At 43.7% G+C, this 19,954-nt stretch overlaps 1 protein-coding gene across 1 annotated transcript in view; it reads left to right on the top strand.

The window, feature by feature from the left end:
* Positions 1-19,653, top strand: part of LOC125080705 (contactin-associated protein-like 3) — a 202,819-nt gene extending 183,166 nt beyond the window's left edge. The window contains exons 20-24 of the mRNA XM_047694676.1: positions 890-1,023; positions 1,825-1,912; positions 13,554-13,784; positions 14,008-14,079; positions 18,421-19,653. Coding sequence (XP_047550632.1) covers positions 890-1,023; positions 1,825-1,912; positions 13,554-13,784; positions 14,008-14,079; positions 18,421-18,614 — 719 coding nt within the window. The 3' untranslated portion in view covers positions 18,615-19,653. The remainder of the gene's footprint in view (positions 1-889; positions 1,024-1,824; positions 1,913-13,553; positions 13,785-14,007; positions 14,080-18,420) is intronic.
* Positions 19,654-19,954: the final 301 nt, after the last annotated feature.

Below are 19,954 nucleotides of genomic sequence, written 5' to 3'. Positions count from 1 at the left end.
CTTAGCAAAGTAAAGAAGTATATTAAACTATCTAAAACCCACAATTCCTACGCATCACATGAATAGCATTGTTCTTTACTCATCAGTAAAAGTCTGAGTCCCTCAGACTCATCAGTGGCTGGGAAGCCATTCATGGCAACATCTACATACGAAGAAAAAGTGGGATGAGAGGTACTCAACTCATGGCCACCAAGTCTTTCCAAGACTGTTGCAGATGGAGCATTAGCCCAAGCTGTGACCTCACTTCACAGAGCGGAAGGGCAGAGACCCACTTTCTGGAAGATCTGCTCCAGGCAGTATGGGATCATGGGGCAGTGGGCATCCCTGTCAAGGACATCAGGAGATTGAGATGTTATAGCAAATCATTGTCTTTCTTCTGTTTCTTGATTATGGCAGAAACATTGGAAAAAAATTCTAGTTGTGCAAAATATTCATTATGCAAATGCCAGCAATACATTAAAATGCATTAAAATAAGTCACATTAAAAGAAGTGATGCTTATAGAAACTGAATGTTAATGCAATATTGCTTGAGGTTTTACCATTAATGCTAAGAATACCACATGAATAATTAACTTCGAGCCTAGCTCCAAGTTCCCACATGCTTAACTTAGAATTTTTTCCTTTTGTTAAGGAAAATGGAAGAACTTGGGGAAAGACCATTTGGTCTTGATTTTTAAAATAGTGTAATCGGATTCTGAATTCAGCCCTGGAATAGCACATAAATGATCACTCTTCCAGGAATAGAGACTCTCGGTGTCCTTAAGCAAATACTCAATAAATTCAAATTATAGGAAATAAATAAAAACAAAATGTGCTTTAGAACCTGTGTTGACGGTTTTTATAAAATTCCATTTTAGTTAAAAATGTCATTTTTAAAATTTTGTTTAGGAAGTTTGCAGATCAGGTATAAGCTGGACAGGCACCAAGAACCTGATGTTTTTAACTTTGGTTTTAAAAACTTCGCTGATGGGCAGCTTCACCAGGTGACGATTCACAGAGAAGCGGCGGTGGTCGCTGTAGAGGTAAGGGGTAGAGTCACAGCAGCAAGAGTAATCAAACCTGTGGCATTCAGTGTATGACCTCCAGCAAGGCTTTGAGAATAAATCCTAGTAAAAGAGATACACGTTCAGCAGTCTTCCCAAAAAGTCCTGGGGACAGAAAACGTAGTCAAAGTGTTTTCTTTAGCAATGTCGTTTGTTTGTTTAGCAAGAGGCTGACAGGGTTCTTGTTAATATCTGACCGCTGGAAATGCCAAGCTGTCCTCCTCGGTAGGGGAATGTTGCCCAGTTTCTCCCAGCGATTACTGGAGACGTTCTGATGAGAATGAGAGCCTACTTCCATCTGAGTACAAAAGAGCAAAAGCGGCAGAAATGTAAACACAAGGGGAAAAGCACGATTTTGCTGAAAGTGGGAATACATTTTTTAAAAGCCTCCGTGTTTCAATTATTCATTGTCACTGGGTTTTGAAGAATAACCTTTGTATATTGACTCTCTGCCAGTAATACCTTTTGTGGCTTGTGTACTAATTTCTGTTTAAAATAAGCAAAAGCTTTAGGGTTTGAAATCGCTTATTGCATTTCTTTGTGGGTCGCAGCGATTACGGATCCCTAAACCATGACGACAAATAAAGGGAAAAGAATAGGCAATGGGGTCGTGTGAAATCCGAGCTGTTAAAACAGTTGCTGTGAAACCGTTTCTCCTTTGTGACAGCCGAACGTATGGCTCGTTTTTACCGCTTTCCTTGGTCTCCCTCAGACTCCCATTCTCTCATCACCACAATTACTCGCCATTTTGATGTGTGCTTCTCGTGGAATATTTAATAGGTTAACCAGAATTCAAGGAGACAAGTCGTCCTGTCGTCAGGGACAGAATTCAATGCTGTCAAATCCCTTATGTTGGGGACAATTTTAGGTAAGTGTCAGAAAGAGCATCGTCCCCCCACCCCCAACCCCCGACATGGATCAGAAGTGTCAGGTTGCAAACACGGGAAGGGTTCATGAGGCTGGAAGAAGCTCCTTGTCATATTCATGGTTTCCCAGCAAGTGACAATCAAGGTAGAAGCAGCCCCTTTGTCCGAGTGTGCCTGTAGTCACCAGCGAGGGCTGTCTGCTTGGTGAGCCACAGTGACCCCTGAGAAGTGTCTCCACACGTGCCTTCTCGCTTGGCAATCAAGCAGAATGAAACTTGGTATTTTTATAACAATTGAGTAAAGGCAAAATCAAAGCAGGTGTCATGTTCACAAATTGTATATTAATCAGGGGTCAAATGCCCAAGTCACCCAACAGTAAATACAGATTTACATTTACGAGAAGAAAGGACTTACATTTTCTTTGAGCAAGTGAGTACATGTTGGGCGGTAGGCTGGGCCCTGCTCCGAGGTGTGTTCAGTGCTCCCAGCTACCCTTGGAAGGTCAGGATCTGAAGACCCCCCATACCCTTCAGGGCTGTGAGTTATTCTCCATAAAAGTAGCAGAGTAAAAGCATACCAGACTACTTAAGCATCAAATTATTTATGCCTTTGTTTTCCCCCTTGTCACCAAGAATTAAATTGAAATAAAAATAAAGTTTGGAAGGTATTTTTTCCTTTTGATTGTTTATATTGTAAACTGTATGAGCTGTCGATATTTAAAGCTGTTTGGGAGAAATCCTCTTGTGGTCTTGGGTAGAATTCCTGCTCTGGTACGTGACACTCATCTGGCTGTGCTTAGTCGGAGATAATTCATGGACTCTTTACTACCTTTTCAGCCATTTGTACCTTGATTCTTTGATCATTTCTTCCGTCCCCTACACATAGAACATCCTACAGACACTGGAGATTTAGAGACAGCCCAGGAGCACATGTTCAAAATAGGGTGAGAAGCACAGTGACTGTTAAAATGGTGACATTTTTCTAAAAGATGATGGGCAATAAGATTATGAGTTCTTATTTTTCAGAGGAAATGGGGCAGATCGCAGCATGCCCTTGTAAATGGTAAACGCAGATGCATATCGTTTAGATGGTAGAGGGGACGGGAAGCTTCGTGTTGGTCCTGGGAGTTACAGGTGCAGGTTAAGCCAGTGAAGCAGGGTCTCAGGGTTCTTTGCTGTGAAAACGTAGTCTTGGCATCATGTAATGGATACCAACTTTGGGCCGAAGAGGTGGTCCTGATTTCTAACTGGGCCTTAGTGTGGATAAAGAGTTGGGCCCCATGATGTGTTGGCAGAAAGGCTTAGCTGTGGCTCGCCGTTCCTGCCCACTCTGCATGTGCAGTGTGGGCCTCCAGCAGCTGCCACAGGAATGCAGACGAGCACAGTTGTTCCCCTCGTGCACTGGGAGAAGTCTGTAGCTCAAACAGCCTGTGGGAGAGGGAGGGGAACAGCTCAGTCTCCAATGTGTCACTTCAGGTGTGTTTTCTAGGCGTTTCTGGACATCCATGTTTTTGTGATATGAGTAGATTTTTTTTATTCTTTTTTTTAAAAGTTTTTATTTAAATTCGAGTTGGCTGACATACAGTGTAATATTAATTTCAGGTGTAGAATTTAGTGATTCATCAGTTAGATACAACACCCAGTAAGTTTTTTTTTTTAATTCTATTTAGAACGTGGCACAAAAAAAAAAGGGGGGGGGGTAGGGGAGGTTTGCCTGAGTGGCTCAGTTGTTAAGCATTTGCCTTCGGCTCAGGTCATGATCCCAAGGTCCTGGGATCGAGCCCTGCATTGGGCTCTCTGCATAGTGGGAAGCCAATTTCTCCCTCTCCTCTGCCCCCTGCTTGTGTTCCGTCTCCCACTGTTTCTCTGTCAAGTAAATTTAAAAACCAAAACCAAAACCAAACCAAACCAAACAAAAACAGTGACATAGTATAGAAAAACCACAAGAACTGGGAAAACAATGGAAAGAGATAACGTTCTCCTCTGGCTTTGACCCATGAGACTAACAGTATACAATTAGCGGGAAGAGGTTATGAAGTTCCTAAAAAGTCAGAGCCTAGTTGAGTTTCACAGAACAGTGGGATGGAACCCCATCCTTGGCTGTCAGCTGAATAGTATAATTTTTTATACAATCCAAGTGGAAAAGAATTTTTAATATCCAAGTGGAAAAGAATTTGCTCCCTTTTTATGTGCTGCTGAGCTCCACTCTCTGGCCTGACAGTTACCATTCATGGCTTGAACAGAGTGAGGAGTAGATAATTTTAGGGGTATGCAAGCCTCAGAGCTCAGCTTACCTACGTGCAGGTGCAGTCTGTGAGTGCAGCGATGGCCCCGCCTGCCCCCAGCAGAGTCATCCCTCCTTTGCTGCTGGAGCAGGTTTCTGTGGGCACTCTTCCCAGCCGGGAGGACAGATAGGGTCAAGGAACAAAAGGAACACACCACACACAACTAACTGCTTGCCCTCAGTGACTCTGGCTCTGACAGGAGAGATGAGGCAGGTTCAGAGGTGACTGTGGCACAAGGTAGGAAGTTCCCAGCAGGAAGCGTGAAATTGACAAACATTTTTAAAGACAATTTAGCTTTGGATGTATTATCTGTAAAAAGATAGGTCATGGATTATGGAAACTGATTTAATAACTAAACTGCCTTATATAAAGGGAATCGTTTTAATAAAAAAGGAGAATAATACATTTTATCATATACATTTTTATTTTCCTGGAAGTTCATACGTAGAGAGCAGTAGCACGAAATCAAAGATTTTAATGTTTCTATTCAAGAATGGTCTAGTCAAAAAGCATCTCTCTCAGGCTGTAGAAATTGAAGTTGAATTTCAGCAATGAAGTTTATTGCCTGAAGCAACTGAGTCTAATAAAATTATAAATATTCATCTCATCTGTACCTAGAGGTACTCATCTTGATCAAAGGCTAATAAAACTTTTCCTGTTTTGGGTAATTTTATTTCAGGATAACTTCTACTTACCAGTTAGTAACTATGAGAAGATGACTATTTTGTGTCCAAATTTGGGAAATAGAAGCTGAGCTTCCTTTCGTAAACTTGCAGTAAAATAGACCAACAGACTGGCTAGTGAAGAGCCATTCATTTTCCAAAGACAGTTGTCCCGAGCTATGGCAGGCTGTCCTCCGCTTATTTTTGGTGAGCTCCTTTGACTCAACAACCTGTCCATTCAGTAAAAAAACTCTGGGGGTCCCTGATGTGCACTTATACTTCCCTGGGCATTTTGAATCATAGAAACAAGACATATTGTGCCCTCAAAGCGCTCTCAGTACAATAGGGAACATGAAGAATAAAGGAGAGTTCATGACGGATCTCCTTTATCATCATTATTATTTACCCTAATACGCTTTGGGAGGAATGGTTAAGGGCCATCTTCTAAATTAACAGGATTCTCTTGCTTTTCCCGCTCTTCAGTGGTCTTATTAATGACAACTACTCAGGTCAAGTGCTCCCGGTTACTATAAAATAATTTTAGTAAAATCCTAGTTTAAGTGCAGATCGTTAGGTTTCTAATTTTCTGTCTAGTCTTGACTCGGATGTGGCCTATAACCCTGAAGTATGAGAGCTTTAAAATAGAACAACCCAGTAAGGTGTCCTGGCCTTTTCACTAGGTTTTATTTCTCTAAAAACTTTTGTGTAAATGGTATTCTGTGGATTTTGTCTTTTGTGCATTTGCAATAGCAAATATCCCCAAAATACCAAAACGAAAATCTGTTTTGAAGGGTGCAGAATAAAGATGTGCCTTTCTCTTTCCTCCTGGGAAAGAGTCCAATGCGTTGAAGGTAGTTCAAGTCAGTACAGTCATGCGGATAAACCTTAGTGGGGAAAAGAAACCCACTGAAGGATCTTGTATTGAAATGGAACTCCATATATGAGAACTGGGTTATAAATAATATGTGGGAGTTACTTACTGATGCCCTCATGGTCAGACTACAGATTGGATATTAAAAACTCCATTGACTTTTGTGACGTATGTTTTGTCTTTGCTCTGCTCTGTCTAAGAATTTAACTCATTTGGGAGGAAAGTCATAGGGTGGAAGACACCAAAAGTGTATATAGTTTCAGCAATATGAATACAAATGAAAAGGTCCTCAACAAAATATTAGCAAATCTAATCCAGTAACACAAACAAATTGTTATATGTGACCAGATAAGATTTATCCTAGGAATTTAAGGTTGGGTCAGCAGATAAAAACAATCAACATAAAATAGCATATTAATAGAATAAAGGACAAAAAAACCACATGGTTGCCTCAATAGACACAGAAAAAGCATTTGAAAAAAATCCACTGTGCTTTCATAAAAAAATAAAACTGAAAAACAAAGTAGGAATAGAAAGAAACCTCCTCACATGAAAAAAGACAGCTACAAAAACCCCATGCCTAACATCACACTTAATGGAAAATAATAGAAATCTTTCCCTAAGATCAGGAATAAGATGAGGATGTCTACTCTCACCACCTTCCTTCAGGATTGTAGTACAGGTTTGAATGAGGGCTACAAGGCAAGAAAAAAAGAGTAAATAGTATCCAGAATGAAAAGGAAGAAGTAAAACTATCTCTATTTGTAGAGAACGGGATCTTGTAAGGAATCCATGAGAAAAGCTAATGGAGATAGTTCACAGTTGGAGCAAGGATATAAGATCAACATACAGAAGTTTATTGTATTTTTATACTAGCAATGAATAATACAAAATGAAATGAAGACCGAAATGTAAATCCCACTTAAAGTAGCATCAGAAAGAATAAAATACCTTGGAATAACTTGAACAGAAGAGGTGTGAGACATATGCTGGAAGCTATGAAGCACTGCTGGAAGGAATTAAGGAAGATTCACACAAATGGAAAGACATCCGTGTTCGTGGACTGGAAGTGTTAACATTGCTAAGGTGGTGGTGCGCCCCAAATTGATCTACAGGTTCAGTACAATTCCGATCCAAGTCCAAGTGGCAAGTCGATCCCAAATGCATATGGAACTGCGAGGGACTCCAATTGGCCGAAACCATTTTCAAAAGAAGAGTGAAGCTGGAGTTCTCTCACCTGGATTTTAAGACTTGGTACAAACCATGGTGTCAGAGCTGTGTGCTGTTGGCATGAGGACAAACATATTGCCCAAAGGAGTAGATTGAGAGTTGATAAGTCAAACTATTCATTGTCAGTTGACATTAGACATGGGTGCCAGGCCCATCCAGTGGAGGAAGACTAGTGTCTTGAACAAATGGTACAGAGCCAACAGGTTAAAAAAGCGACATTGACCCTACCTCACACCATTTAGAAAAATTAACTCAAAATGAATGATACTTCTCCATGTAGGAGCTACATTTATAAAACTCTTAGACCAAACAATGGTTGTGCATTTTTGTGACCTTGGCTTAGGCATGGGTTTCTTAGAGAAGGCTTCTCAAAAGCCTTGGGTTAGATCATCGTTTATTAAAAGCACAAGCAGAAAGAGGAAAATAGATAAGTCAGACTTCCTCAAAATTAGAACCTTAGTAATTCAAAAGACACTACTAAAAAAGTAAAAAGGCAATCCACAAAATGAGGATAAACATTTACAAGTCGGGCATCCCATAAGAAATTTTTTTTTTTTTTACAAATAACATTTTATTTATTTATTTTTTATTTCTTTACAGTCTACCAGAATTCATTGTTTATGTACCATACCCAGTGCTCCATGCAATATATACCCTCCTTAGTACCCACCACCAGGCTCACCCAAACTCCCACCCCCCATCCCTCCAAAACCCTCAGTTTGTTTTTCAGAGTCCACAGTCTCTCATGGTTCATCTCCCCCTCTGATTTCCCCCAACTCCCTTCTCTCCATCTCCCCAAGTCCTCTGTGTTATTCCTTATGCTCCACAAATAAGTGAAACCATATGATAATTGACTCTCTCTGCTTGACTTATTTCACTCAACATAATCTCTTCTAATCCCATCCATGTTGATACAAAAGTTGGGTATTCATCCTTTCTGATAGAGGCATAATACTCCATAGTATATATGGACCACATCTTCCTTATCCATTCGTCCATTGAAGGGCATCTTGGTTCTTTCCACAGTTTGGCGACCGTGGCCATTGCTGCTATAAACATTGGGGTACAGATGGCCCTTCTTTTCACTACATCTGTATTGTTGGGGTAAATACCCAGTAGTGCAATTGCAGGGTCATAGGGAAGCTCTATTTTTAATTTCTTAAGGAATCTCCACACTGTTTTCCAAAGTGGCTGCACCAACGTGCATTCCCACCAACAGTGTAAGAGGGTTCCTCTTTCTCCACAACCTCTCTAACACATGTTGTTTACAGTCATGTTCATTTTGGCCATTCTAACTGGTGTAAGGTAGTATCTCAATGTGGTTTTCATTTGAATCTCCCTGATGGCTAATGATGATGAACACTTTTTCATGTGTCTGATAGCCTTTTGTATGTCTTCATTGGAGAAGTGTCTGTTCATGTCTTCTGCCCATTTTTTGACATGATTATCTGTTTTGTGTGTGTTGAGTTTGAGAAGTTCTTTGTAGATCCTGGATATCAGCCTTTTGTCTGTACTGTCATTTGCATATGTCTTCTCCCATTCCGTGGGTTGCCTCTTTGTTTTCTTGACTGTTTCCTTTGCTGTGCAGAAGCTTTTGATCTTGATGAAGTCCCAAAAATTCATTTTCGCTTTTGTTTCCTTTGCCTTTGGAGATGTATCTTGAAAGAAGTTGCTGTGGCTGATATCGAAGAGGTTATTGCCTATGGTATCCTCTAGGATTCTGATGGATTCCTGCCTTACTTTGAGGTCTTTTATCCATTTTGAGTTTATCTTTGTGTACGGTGTAAGAGAATGGTCGAGTTTCATTCTTCTACACATAGCTGTCCAGTTTTCCCAGCATCATTTATTGAAGAGACTGTCTTTTTTCCACTGTATATTTTCCACTGTATATTTTTATTTGACCATAAAGTTGAGAGTCCATATCTGAGCTCTCTACTCTGCTCCACTGGTCTATGTGTCTGTTTTTATGCCAGTACCATGCTGTCTTGGTGATCACAGCTTTGTAGTAAAGCTTGAAATCAGGCAACATGATGCCCCCAGTTTTGTTTTTCTTTTTCAACATTTCCTTAACAATTCAAGGTCTCTTCTGATTCCATATAAATTTTAGGATTGTTTGCTCCAGCTTCATAAGAAACTTTTGTGCAGAGTATATACCGAGCTTTCACAACCAAACAAAAAGACAAATGACCCAATTTAAAAACAGTCAAAAGATCTGGTCAAAGGCTGAAATCAAAGACATGAAGAAGATTTACCAAAGACCAGTATGAAAAGAGGCTCAAGACCATTAGCCAATAAGGGAATGCAAATCTAAGCCACAAGATAGCACTAAAAACCATAACAAGTGGAGGAGGGGGAGAAATTTGAGCGCTTGTGCATTGGTGATGGGAATGTAAAATGTGTGGCCACTGTGTAAAAACAGTTTGGCAGTTTATCTGGAAGTTAAACACAGAGTTACCATATGACCACTCCCAGGTATATACTCAAGAGAACTGAAAACATATGTTCAGACACGAAAGGTGTACGCAAGTCCCCATAGCTGTGTTCTCCACTAACAACCCAGCGTGCAAATAACCCCAGTGACTATCGACTGAGTGATACAGCGTTACGTTTTGTGCCAGTGTTTCACTGTATGCCACAAACAAAAGTGAAATATTGGCCATAAAACGTAATGAAGTAGCAACACAGGCTACAAATGGGTGAAAACATGATACTAAATAAATGAGGATAAATACCAACTTATTTATGACTTATGAGGACAAATGAGGATAAATACCGACTTATTTATGACTTATGAGGATAAATGAGGATAAATACTGACTTATTTATGACTTATGTATGACTTATTTTGTATGAAATTTCATTACACGAAGAGTCTGTATTATGTACCAAGGACTAGTGCTCCAGGAAGTGCCTACTAGCATTGCTCGCTCTGGGCACATCGGGGCCCAGATTATCCCTGATTTCTTCTCTGGTGTTAGCTGCAAGCGCTGGGAGAGCCTGGTGCTCAGTGGGCATGTGTTTCAGGGAGGAAGGAATAATTCATTCACTTCTTTCTCACTCTGAAAATCTGGGCCCCCTGGCTCTGAATTGTTGGAAAGATGGACTGGAAAAGTCTGTCTTCTACTCTATTTCTAATTATGTCATTTATCTAGAATTAAAAAAAAAAAGAGTTTGACTTCCAGAGGGAAGGTCAGAATTACTAAGCATGGTTATACCTATCCTCAGTGCCCCTCCTGGAGTAGGGGATGGGCTGGATGGTTGGGCCATGTTCCTTCTGCCATGGTAAGGGAGAGAGACTTCTTCCTACATTCTGTTTGGGGCCAGATCATGAGCCTGCAGGTCCGCTGCCGGGTATGGGGCAGAAAAGATGCAGCCTCTAGCTTGCCAGGACCCCCATACCATCTAAGATCCTCAGCCATGGAGTTCTCACTAGCGGAATGATAAATCAACAGCTAAAAAGATGATGTTGCTCCTAAGAAGACGGGGAGGAGGACTGAAGACAAAACTACAATTCCCACATCAAAATTCCCACATCAATTCTGCCATTAAAGAGGACAGAACACAACTGCGATGAAACTTGGCACTCAAGGACACTTGAAAAAGTCACACACCAACTCTGGGGGTTAAAGCAAATATGGGTTTTCACAATTTCACAGGGTTATTTGAAGGAGAGAATCATCACTGGTTCTCATTAGACAGTGGCCTGGAATATTACAGAGATGGGCTATCTCAAACCGCAGAGAAAAAAAGATTAAGAGAGAGAAATTAGAAGGGAAAATAGGAGAAAACCTAACGGGGATAATTAGAGATCCATAAACAGAACTGGAAGCAAAGACAGTAATTATTCATGAAAAAAAATTCTCTGAGCTAAAGGAAAACTGGAGTTGCAGATTGAAAGAACTCATCAATTCCGATGAGAAAAGACATACAACTGGGAAAATTTCCGAATTGCAAAACCCACAGAGAAAAATCCTCCAAACTTTCTAGACAGAAGTTACTACAATGAAAAAATAATGATTTTGGCATCAGCATCTAACTTCTCATTTGTTATAGCAGAATAAAAAAAATGATGTGGATTATCGTTAGTATGGCTGAGGAATGAGCCACAATGCAAATATCTAATATATAATGTATTTGACAAGGTTAAAAAAAGATATTTTGGGTAACAAGGAAAGATGGAGATTAAATATGGACCATGCCTCCCATCTGAGGAAAATACTAGAAGATTATTCCAGTGAAAACACGAATCACAAGCATGACCTCAGGATGGAAAATATGAAGGCAGCAGGCAGCAGTGAGCCATTAACTTGCATGCATCTTGGTACCCTGTATGCATACAAAGTCATGGCTACAGCTATGGGGTTAATAACAGGCTATGGGCACACGTGAGCCCACCCACACATGCCCATACCCACAATCCTCAAGTACGTATAAATGTCAAGTACAAGTTCTTGACTGCAATACAGTGTTCTACCGGCATTCCTTTCTTGAATAATAGCACTGCCTATAGACATTTTTATTTATCTTTAAAATGAATTTCACAAAGTTAGTCCAATTAGTTAGTAAGATACATGTCTGCCCAGGATTGATTCTGTGACCCTAGCCTGGTAGCGCTCATGTTAGACTTTGACCAGGAAAGTGAGTGTTGTCCGGTTCCTCTTTTTGCTCAATGGCTGGGACTTTTTATTGGCCTGCGGTGTTTTGTTTTTGTTTTTAGTATTTTAGTGTTGTGGCAGTCCTATGTTACTATCATAGCGTTTTCTGTTTTAGTTCTTCTTGACATTCTCTTAAGTATATTCAAGTAAGGATGCCTTTCTTTATGGAATATATATTGTCTGAATGCAAAAAAAAAAGTGACCTTTAAAGAACTCTATTTTTAATTTTTTAAATTTATTTTTTATTTGAGGGAGAGAGAGTGTGCATAAGGGCTGGGGGTAGTGGTTTCAGTTGGAGAGGGAAGAGCAGACTCCCCGCAGAGTAGGGAGCATGAAGGGGCTCAATCCCAGGACCCCTAAATTCTGACCTGAGCCAAAGGCCGACCCTTAACCGACGGAGCCACCCGGGTGCCCCAGAAGAGCTCTTTAATCTAAAATGATCATTCAACTGAGTTCTCTCCAGCTGGCTTACTTCACCGTAAGAATCTACCTGGAATTCATCATACATAAGCCTCCTTGATGCGTCATATAATCAGCCTGGCCAAGAGAGCTGTGTGTTTCAGAGAGTTGTTTATTAGGATTGTAGCAATGTAAACATGCCCCTCATTTTAGTTGCTTTTAGAGGTCTTTTACATAGCACTTAGAGCGCCCCTCAAAAACTCAAAGGAAGCAAACACTACCCCCTAAGAGTTTATCCACAACATCAAGAGGGATGGATCACAGCTGAGATTCTCAGGGTGAACTTAAAGACCTGCTATCGCGCTAACCAAAAAGACTTGTAGAGTCGGGCTAGATCTATTCTATGGAAGGTATAGCATTCATTCTAAAAATAGTGTAACGATCCCCATTTACCCATCCCTTAATGCGAGCAATTACGAACATGTCCAAGAGCTACTGGCAGGATAAAGAGAGAATATCCTGTTGAAAAGGGGGTTCCCGTGACCAGCCTGGATCCAGGTCGCCCCGTGAGAGACATTCAGACATTTCTGAAATTTAATGTGAACTGGCTTCCAGCAGGAATAAAAACACTGGCGGTATTACATTGTGAGCATTAAAGTCTCAGCTCTGCAAATGACCCCACACGGTGGCCGGCCTGTGGAAGGCACCGGGTGGATTCTTGGTTGCTGTGTATGGTTGGTAGGAGAAGATGTCAGCCGGCCAGTGGACACACTGAAGCAGGGAGGGAGTCAGACGCAGATGCCGCGGGTCCCCACACTGAGGCGGCTTCCCTGCGCATCCATGAAACGTCGGAAGCCTGCATGTAACTGGGCCCGGTCGGATTTGGGGAGCCCTGAGCAAGTGCAGTGTAGGGGCTAATCGTCCTCTTACTGAAGGGATTGGTGCTCTGCTCTCGTGGGTCCGTCGCGGCCCTTCTCCCGCTAACCAGCCTCAGTCAGATCCCAGCCAGGTTGGGGGCCAGGACGGGGAGCCAGCCCAGACTTACGGGAAGGGGACAGAGCCTACCGCTGTGACGGGCGAAAGGCCGCGGGAGGTGGGGTTCCCCGGTAGCAGCCGCAGCTGGGGCGGGGCTTCTGTGGGGCTGAGAACGGGGCCAGAGTCAAGTGTAAATGGGGAGGTTAGAACGCCCCAGCGATTCCCAGAGCACTGTTGTCCCCGCGCGGGTGACATTTCACTGTGCCATCTCGATTACCGGCCACAGATCCTGTTACAAAATACTGCCGTGATCTCTGAAACGCGCAACGGCAGAGGGTAGAATCCTTTGTTGGGCGGGACTGCACCCGGGGTCGCTTCGGCCTGCCCGAGGGCAGAGCTGGCGCCCGCCGGTCACTAGCGGGGGCCGCAGGGACCGCCCTGCCTGTCTTGCCCTACGGAAGGAAGGGCCGAGGGTTCGGAGGATGGGTCGGTTGGTGGTGGCCTGCAGACGCGGGCCAGGCCTGCGCCCCCGGCGCCCTAACGCGTGTCCCGCTTGTCTGTCCGCAGAGCCTCCCGGCGCGGACCCGGACACGCTGCGGGCCAGCGCGCGCGGCTTCACTGGCTGCCTGTCGGCCGTGCGCTTCGGCCCCGCCGCTCCGCTCAAGGCTGCGCTGCACCCCGGTGGCCCCGTCGCGGTCACCGTGCACGGACACGTGGCCGCCGCGTCCCGCTGCGCTGAGGCCGTGGGGCCCGGAGCCCCGGCTTGGGAGGCCACCCGCCCGCTCGCAGGTGGCGCAGGTGCGTGCCCCTCCGCCCGCAGTCGCGCTCGCCGCCCGAGGTCCTCCACCCCGTCTGCACCCCGGGGCTGCCCAGGCCCTCTGTGGGGTCGCCTGCCCTGCTCTGCTCTGGGTTTCCTGTTCCTTTCCGCCCGCGCAGCGCTCTGCTCTCCTGTCGGATGTTTGCGAATGTCGCCAAAGTCCTCTTCCCTCTGCCTCTGTCATTCTCCCTTTCTCTGCTGTAGGTGGCTCTGGACCGACAGATGGGGGAGAGCCCTTAGTTAGCGCTGACAGAAGTGGCCCTGCTGTCATCGGAGGTAACAGGGCTGTGAACGACCTGGTCCTCGGCGCTGCTGTCACCGCGGGCATAAACCCGTGTCCGGGAGTCCGAGCTGAGGGGCTAGGTCAATGGCAGGACAGCCCTTTGCGGGTGTTCTTCACGGGCTTGCCCCCGTGTTGGCCTCTGCCGGGGTTGAGTGGGGCTGAGTGGAGGGAACCCATGGTTGCACGGAGACGCTCTTTAGAGGATAGTTGCCTAACTACAGAGTAATAAGGTTTTTCTTTTGAAAATACCCGTTCATATCTCTCAGGAGATCATATATACACATGTACGTAAATGACATATTCACCTTTACTTCCTTGATCCAAAATAGTCACGACCTCTCAGTCCATTCGCCCAAAACTTTTAAAAATAATATTAAAAGTAAAGCATTAAGTGAGTTTAGAACCACCTAAACTAGGCAAGTTGTCATTTTCATAAACATAAAGATAGAAAACCTAAAGATTTTTCTTTTTTTTTTTTAAGATTTTATTTATTTGACAGACAGAGATCACAAGTAGGCAGAGAGGAAGGCAGAGAGAGAGGAGGAAGCAGGCTCCCCGCTGAGCAGAGAGCCCGATGCGGGACTCGATCCCAGGACACTGGGATCATGACCTGAGCTGAAGGCAGAGGCTTTAACCCGCTGAGCCACCCAGGCGCCCCTAAAGATTTTTCTAAACATAAATATACAGACCTGTTTCCTGGTGTCAGTCCTATCTTAGATTTACATATATTTATTTGTGTTTCTAAATGTAACTATTCACATATATTTGCATTATATATACACGTTCAGTGTCACATGTGTTCTATATGTGACGGTGAAACTGGATATAACACAGCTCTTTAAAGCAAAGTCCTATAGATAAACCATATGTGTATTTACATATGTATTCACATATAATGTATATTGATATTTTCTATGTACTTACATATATTTGAAGAGGTACAGGTAGTTCCATCTTAAATATCTCCCACTGTATTCTCTGAAACAGAATTTATTTAGGCCTGCTTTAAAAAATGAATATTCAAGTCTCCTGCTTATGATTCAGGGAACGCTTACATTTATTTACTTAGACTACTGGAATGTACCCATTGCAAACTCTGTGGGCTAGGAGGGAGTGAGCTGCTCTCCTTCCCATGGCTATTCCAGATAAGGGAGGTCATCCCCAAGCTGGGGGATGCAAGTGGGTGTCCGCTTCTTAGGCAGACCAGACTGCATCTGCCCATTGGGTTTCTGTTCATCAAGATGCCAGTTTTCTCCAGACTATTAGGAAGGTACTCAGACATTTTCAAGTGCTGACCAAATCTGTGTAAGAATGTGAACTTGCCCATTCTTATCTTAACCACTTCTGTTTTTCTAATGAATGAGGCATATGATCTTCTGATTTCACAACTCTAGGAACAAAGAAACATACGTGTTATTTATAATGTACACCTAAAAGGAATACTTTTGTGTTAAAATACAAATCAAGTCTTTTTTTTATTTTTATTTTTATTTTTATTTATTTGACAGAGAGAGATCACAAGCAGACGGAGAGGCAGGCAGAGAGAGAGAGAGAGGGAAGCAGGCTTCCTGCTGAGCAGAGAGCCCGATGTGGGACTCGATCCCAGGACCCTGAGATCATGACCTGAGCCGAAGGCAGCGGCTTAACCCACTGAGCCACCCAGGCGCCCCTACAAATCAAGTCTTAATCCTGAGCTGTTCTCATTTATTTTGAATGAGAAGACTTCAGTATAAAGCAAAAGCTGATTTAAAATAAATCGACTTAAATGTGATTCATGTTTTTGAAATAGGAATCAAAGTCCAAACATGCAAAACAGGTTGGTGCTAGAACAGAAGGCGTGGTCTCTGGGGCTTTATCGCCTTTGGTTAAATATCACTGGCGAGTTGTACAAAGTAAGTAAGTTGCACCTATATTATTCTCCTGAGAAATCCTGCTTGGCTCCCGACAGACGGGAGGGAGAATCAGAGTACATGGGGTGTGAGGGAGGTAACAACTCAGGTTACGGCCCCTGCAACTCACGTGGCTCTGCCTTCGATCTGTGCGGTGGCTGTGTGCTGCGTGGTGCGTCTACTGCCAAGTACATTGAGCTGCAGTGTTGAGTCCTGGGTGGAGTCCTCAGCCTGTGTCCGAATGACCACAGACCGCACCACGCGTAAAGTACTTAGTCCGCTTAAAGAACCACCCCGGCAGGTGGATTTCTCCACGTGCTGCGCTCCATCACCTCTCCTCTTGCAAACAAAGGGAACAATACAGGAAGGAGAATTAACCTAAATCATGCTCAAACCTGGTACACCGGAGATCACAGAGCGTTTCTTGCCACGGGATCCATCGTGTTGATGGACAGGTAGAGAAGGACACAGATGTGTAGATGGATGGAGAGACAGACAGACCTAAGTGTTTGTCACAAACACATTCACACTGGTATTGCTGAAAGGAAGGTTATGGAAGACATCAGATGCGTTAGTCACATCATCTCAGCCTCCTCAGAGAGCGGATGAAGACAGAGGTTGCTCTAGGACCCTACCAAGTCTCACAGAACAAACAAGCTAGTACTCAGTTACATACACAATAACATCCTGGGTGTTTGAGGGTAATGGGGACAGTGACTGGATAATCAGGTGGCCTGATCACTGTTACTGAGTTCCTGTCCCTGACACTAAAATTGGATACAATGTAGCTCTTCAAAGCGAAGTCCTGTAACAAAACTTAAGAGTAATTAAAGCGGCAACTGTTTGTTGTCAGGTGAGGTGCAAAGTGTAGTGAACGTGATGACTGTTGTACTTGTTAGTATTTAAGAATCTCCCCAGAGGCTCTGAGCATCTGCTCAGGAATCCCTGTGACCAGAGGTACCCATTGAGCTGCGAGTCTGTTGGGCTCCGTTATGCTCTTTATCTCTGTCCCAGAGCATAGTGAAGAACCTTCATTTAACAACACAAATTTGGATTCAGTTAACTAAACAGTAATGCATTTTCTAACATTTGTTAATTGGAATATCAATTGATATTGCCTGTGTCAGTCATCTTAAAAGTGTTTGACTGATGAATGCTTTTTTGGTACCTCCCTGTTTGGGTATGGATTAACACTCATTCTTTAATGAATATGGCAGCTTGAGCAAACCCCTCTAGGCCTCATCTGACCATCCCAACCCTGGCAGCCCTTGAAAAAAATCAGAGGAACTTCTAAAACAATACTGGTGTCCAAGCCTCCCACCGAAGATTCTGAGCTATCGTCTGCCGTGCAGCCAAAGTTGAGAAACACTGACACAGCTAACACTTCAGTACTTAAAGTATTACCAGCAAAAGATGTCAAATAATCTACTTTCCCTGTCGCTGAACATTGTCTCTCTTTCTACAAATTTTTAATACAGTGGTATATCGGTTATCTACTGCTGCCTGACAAATCACCACCCACGTAGAGCTTAACCCAACTCCCTTTTAGTATGTCCGGGTTTCTGTGGGTCAGGAGTCTGGGCAGAGCTTAGCTGGGTCCTCTGCTCAGTGTCACAGAAGCCTGCAATGAAGGTGTCAGCCAGCGTTGAGGTCTCATCTGGAGATTCCTCTGGGGAAGGATCCACTTCCTTCTCTGCGTGGGTGTTGACGGCATCCAGAGTCTTGTAGCTGTAGGGCCGAGAGTGTCTTGATTGTTGCTGGCTGCCCTTAGCACCTAGAGGTTGCCTGTAGTTCTGTGCCATGTAGGGATTCCTATATGGACTCCCACCATGACTGCCTGCCCCCTTACTGCCAGCAGGAAGAGGGATGCTCCCGTAAGACAGGTGCTACCTTCTCACATACCATAATCACATAACCAAGGCACAGCACAGACCCTACACACAAGCACCTGAAGGGGATCCCGCACAAGGCATGGCCCCCAGCAGCAGAGAACACATAAGACTCTTCTAGCCTCATAGAAGGAACTGGTGTACTCACCACAGAACTGTTAATCAGCAGAACGTCAGCAGCAGATCTTCTTAATGTACTTGTACATGAGCATTTAATTACTCCACGACAAGTCTATACACTCCATCCTTTTAAAATAATGAAAACGTGCTCGCTTGTTAGAATGAAGTGGGGGCATGACCTAGAGGCCACGCTGTGGTGCTGAATTTTAACAGGAGGGCACCAAGTGAAAGCCAGGCCAATAGATCTTTAACCTAAAAGCATAAAACTGCTGTATCCAAAGGACGTGTGGACTTAGAAGTAAACTCAGTGTTCCAATAGGCCAGTGCCCACTTTCCTGATGATGCATGTGTGATGTACATGAGCTTGCTATCAGCTACGTGAATCCTTCACGTTATAAGTCTGTGTTCTGACTGCGCCTCCGCCTTCTCTCACCAGGTGTGATTGTGGTGGTGGTATTTGTCTTGCTGTGTCTCACCGCCGTAGCCGCACGCATTTATCAACAGAGGTGGTTGTACCAAAAAAATCAGTCAAATGTTCCCCCGGCTGGAGACAGCACTGAGACGGCTCTGAAGAGTGAGGTCAACGTGCAAAGCTCAGTCACTGAGAGCCAGAGAGAGTACTTCTTCTGAAGGGCAGCGGCGGCTCACTTTGGGCTTTGGTGACTGGACTTTCTCGCTAAGTGGCGGCTCCCAGCGGAGGAAGCCCTCCCCCCCATCCCCCAGACAGGTGGCCGTGCTGCAGCACCATCAGCTTGCTTGCATGCGGTCCTGGGAGGCTCTGCTCGGTGCTGCTTCATGACCTGTGTGTGTAGAAGGACTCGGCTGTGCCCATTAACCCCTGTGTGGCGATGTCTGACTCTCTGGCCCGATTGTTGAAAATTCACACGTGGTTTGCATAATGACTTTGGGTTTGAAGTGAGAACAAGGATGTGAGCTGTGGTCCTACTCTCTTAAAAATGAGACCCGGAAGTTCATAAAAGTCAAAATTGGACCCTAGTGTTGTGTGTTGCGTGCAAATGTGTGTTTTGCCTCCTTTATCGATCACCTGCGGATGCTTCTAAGCCGGGAAGTGCTTCTCCAATGGTCTTGGAGCGTGTTTCTATCTTCGTGTGAACCAGAGCCCATGGGCCAAAAGTGCACTAGCGACCTAGAAAAAAACTTTTTTTTTTGGCCGATTGTTTTTATGATCTGTCTCTTTTTAGTCAGTTTGCATACATTTTTAGTGATGAAATGAAAAATGAACATCAGCTATGAAATTGTAGTATTCGGTTCATTTACAGAACAGAAAAATTCATAGGCAGCAAAGCGCGTAAAGTGTTCTAGTCTGTGCTACTTTGCCTTTTTTTCTTTGTAATTCGTCATTTTAATCTTTGTAAATTATGATGAAGATCAGCTGACGATCTCCCCAACATGTATATTTTCTAACTGAAGTAGTGCCCAGGTATAAACTCTGTCTTAACACTGCGAATGTATCCTTCCTCCCTTTCATCCGAACGAACTTAATCCTAAATTTGTTTCTTTCAAATGTGGGGTGCTGTGGTCACGATGCTTTGCAGTCTTGTGGTTCTCTTGTTCTGAAGGTTGTCACAACAACTGGATGTCTTGCGACTGTCTTTTCATTACTTGGGGAAAGCCCTATTTTGAACAAAAGCTCTCCATTTCTTTTTTCTAAATTCCGAGTGATCTAGGCAAGCCATCTCCTGAAATACCATTTCAGTCTAGTCACTGTTTGGAACATCAGGGGAAGGGTGCTGATGCCAGGGGAAATGCAGGTTGTAGGATCTGGACCCAATCTGTCATTCTGGTCAGGAATCTAGGATCTCGGAGTCAGAGTCATCCATCAGAGCACCCAGAATCAACCAGTTCATTTCATATTCGGGGATATTTGCATACTCGAGGCTCAAAGAATTTGTATTAACCACAGGGATTGTTCCAGTAACGACTTTTGTGGTAGGGGTCAGAGGATAATT

This window comes from Lutra lutra, chromosome 11 (assembly GCF_902655055.1).
Source record: "Lutra lutra chromosome 11, mLutLut1.2, whole genome shotgun sequence".
Classification (NCBI taxonomy): Eukaryota; Metazoa; Chordata; class Mammalia; order Carnivora; family Mustelidae; genus Lutra; species Lutra lutra.
This window is presented reverse-complemented; position numbering and strand designations above follow the sequence as displayed.